This window comes from Cystoisospora suis (assembly GCF_002600585.1).
Source record: "Cystoisospora suis strain Wien I chromosome Unknown contig_6374, whole genome shotgun sequence".
NCBI classification, from domain to species: domain Eukaryota; phylum Apicomplexa; class Conoidasida; order Eucoccidiorida; family Sarcocystidae; genus Cystoisospora; species Cystoisospora suis.
Window position 1 is genome coordinate 1 of NW_027159163.1, and position 2,586 is coordinate 2,586.

The window sequence follows — 2,586 nt, forward strand, 5'->3', positions numbered from 1 at the left end:
ATATATATACACATATATATATATATATATATATGTGTGTGTATGTAGATAGATATTGATGAATAGGCAGGAATTACTTAATTGAATTTTTGCATGTAGGAGTTTCAGGGAGCATAGAGGGTGGGGAGGGAGGCTAGTAATCTATCAGAAAGAAGCGTCAAAGGAAAGTAACAGAAGTAATGAAGAGGGACCTACTAGCTATTCATGTATCCATTCCACCTCTTCAAGTGTAGAGAAGCTAAAGAAGAAGAAGAAAGAGAAGAGCGCAAGAGAGGAAGTGATTGAAGGCAGAGGTACTCCTTCTTTCTGGCGAGAGAAGAATAGTAGGGAAAGAGAAACGCAAAAATACTGATCATGCGGAAAAGAAGGAGAGAGAGAAAGAGAAAGTCATAAAGATAGAGAAACAGATAGAGGTAGCAGCAGATGGACTTCGTAAGGAGAAAGAAGAAGAAGAAGAAAGAAAGAAATGACTCCGTCAAGACAGAAAGAGAGAGAGGAGGTAGAGGGGAGTTTTGGGTGTATACTACGTACATGTATCTATATGTATGTCTGTCTTTACGTGTCTTTAGGGTTTATTTTGCTTTCGAATCGATTGTCTTTGTTTTCTTTGTGCTTGGGGTGTATATACACAGCATCGATTGTCGAGAAAAAAGAAGACTCACAGCCGAGCTCTCCGTGCCATGGGAAGATGAAGAAAACGAGGAGTAGAGAAGAAAAGGAAAGAAAGAAACTGACACCTACTCCTACTTCTCCACCTTGCTTAGAAGACATGCTCGATATCACAGGAAAAGCGGGTGTATATACACCCCAACTCCAAGAGCAGAGAGAAAGAAAGAAGAATTTCTCATCCGATTTTGTTCGTGAAGTCACTACTACACAAAGAAGAGAAGAACATAAAAACGAATGCTCCTCCTCTTCTTCTTCTTCTACTTCTTCCTCCTCTACGGTCACTCCTTCTACGCCACAAAAGCAAGAAGAGCGCAACTGCGCTTTTGGGGAGGAAAAGGAGAAGGAGAAGAAAAGTAACGAGAAGAAGGAGAGGAATGACGAGAAGGAGCTCTATAGCGAAGAAGACGAAGAAGAAGATGAAGAGATACCCGATCTTGAGACTGTTATCTAAATAGTCAATCTACACCGAATAGGCTCTCTCTCTCTCTATATGTGTGTATATATATATATATATGTATATAGACAGAGACAGAGAGAGGTCTATTTGTATTGTATATACACCTATCGGTATACATGTTTAGGTGTGTATATATGTATGTGTATGTACACCTCAACTGAGTGATATCTTCGATGCTGAAGAGAACTCCAGTGAAATAAGTTTCTTCTTCTTCTTGTCAAGAGCAGTTTTGCTTCCTATTCCAGAAGGAATTCCTTGGGTCTCTTCTCTTGTCTGAGGTCTTGTGTATAAGAATTATTCTTCTTCACAGCTACAAAGACTAGAAGCGAAAGAAAAAGATAACGAGAAGAAGAAGAATTGAAAACGGCCCTTCTCTTTCTTAAGGGAAAGAAACATTCCTTTCTCTAGAAAGATCATATACAAAGAGAAGAGAAGAGTAAATGAATGAAAGAATGAAGATCTAAACACACTTCTTTCGCCTGTAGGAGAAAGAAAGAAAGAAAGAAGGCGATATAAAGAACTGCGATAGACAACCTTAGATGAGATGCCAAACACCCACACACAGAGAGACAGAGACAGAGACAGAGATGCATGAAGGAAAGCCAAAGAATGAGAGAAAAGCCCCAAAGCATACAAGATACTAGACAAGCAAACAACTGTAGAAATGTGTCTATAAGAGATAAAGAGAGAGAGAAGATGAAAGAGATATAGCGAGATAGAAACGCAGATAGATAGAGAGACAGATAGATAGATGGAGAGTTCCTCTACGTGTACAGCAGCTATCTATCTATCTCTCTATCTAGATATGTATGTGCCTATCTATGTCTCATCTATATCTGTTGAAGAAAATAGACAGAAAGGCCAGATAGGACAAAAGAAGAAGAAGAAGAAGGTGAGAAGAGATGTGAAGGAATACGTTCCTTGAAGATGCAAAAGTACGAAGACTCTTCTCTTATGTACCCGTAAAGAAAGAAAGAGAAGATTGTACTTTTTTCTTTCTCTCCCTCAAACTCCTTTAGCATTGCAAAGAGTTCAAGGCCTGAAAGCTCCATTTCCCTCCGCGTCACCCCATACTACTACTAGTACTAATCTTCCATAGACAGACATCTACATACGTATAGATACATGATAAATAGACTCGAGACAAGCAGAAGGTAGATAGGCTAAAGAAGATCTCCCTATACATGTATAGATTGTTTTGCATGCGGATTGCTATCATCATGAGGAGAACAAAAGGAGAGGTAGACACCCCGGCGCCTTCAACGAATANNCCCCCCCCCCCCGAAGCTTCGGTGAGTTTAGCTCCTCCTCTTCTTCTTCCTTCTTGTATTTCTTCATCTTCTTTACTTTCTGCGTCTTCTTGTAGTTCTTTCTTTAGCGCCTTTTTTGAGAAAGAGGTAGTGAACGAAGAGAAGGAGAGAAAGTTGCTCCAGTGTAGAGGCATGGAAGAAAGCGCATTA

General features: G+C 39.8%; 1 protein-coding gene across 1 annotated transcript; it reads left to right on the top strand.

Annotated features, from left to right (window-relative positions):
* Window positions 1–100: 100 nt before the first annotated feature.
* CSUI_009937 (uncharacterized protein) lies at window positions 101–1,167 on the top strand (the record flags this gene model as incomplete). Its single annotated transcript, XM_068070045.1, has 2 exons — window positions 101–293; window positions 633–1,167. Coding segments are annotated over 2 exons (681 nt in total), but the record flags the coding sequence as incomplete, so codon positions are not given.
* Window positions 1,168–2,586: the final 1,419 nt, after the last annotated feature.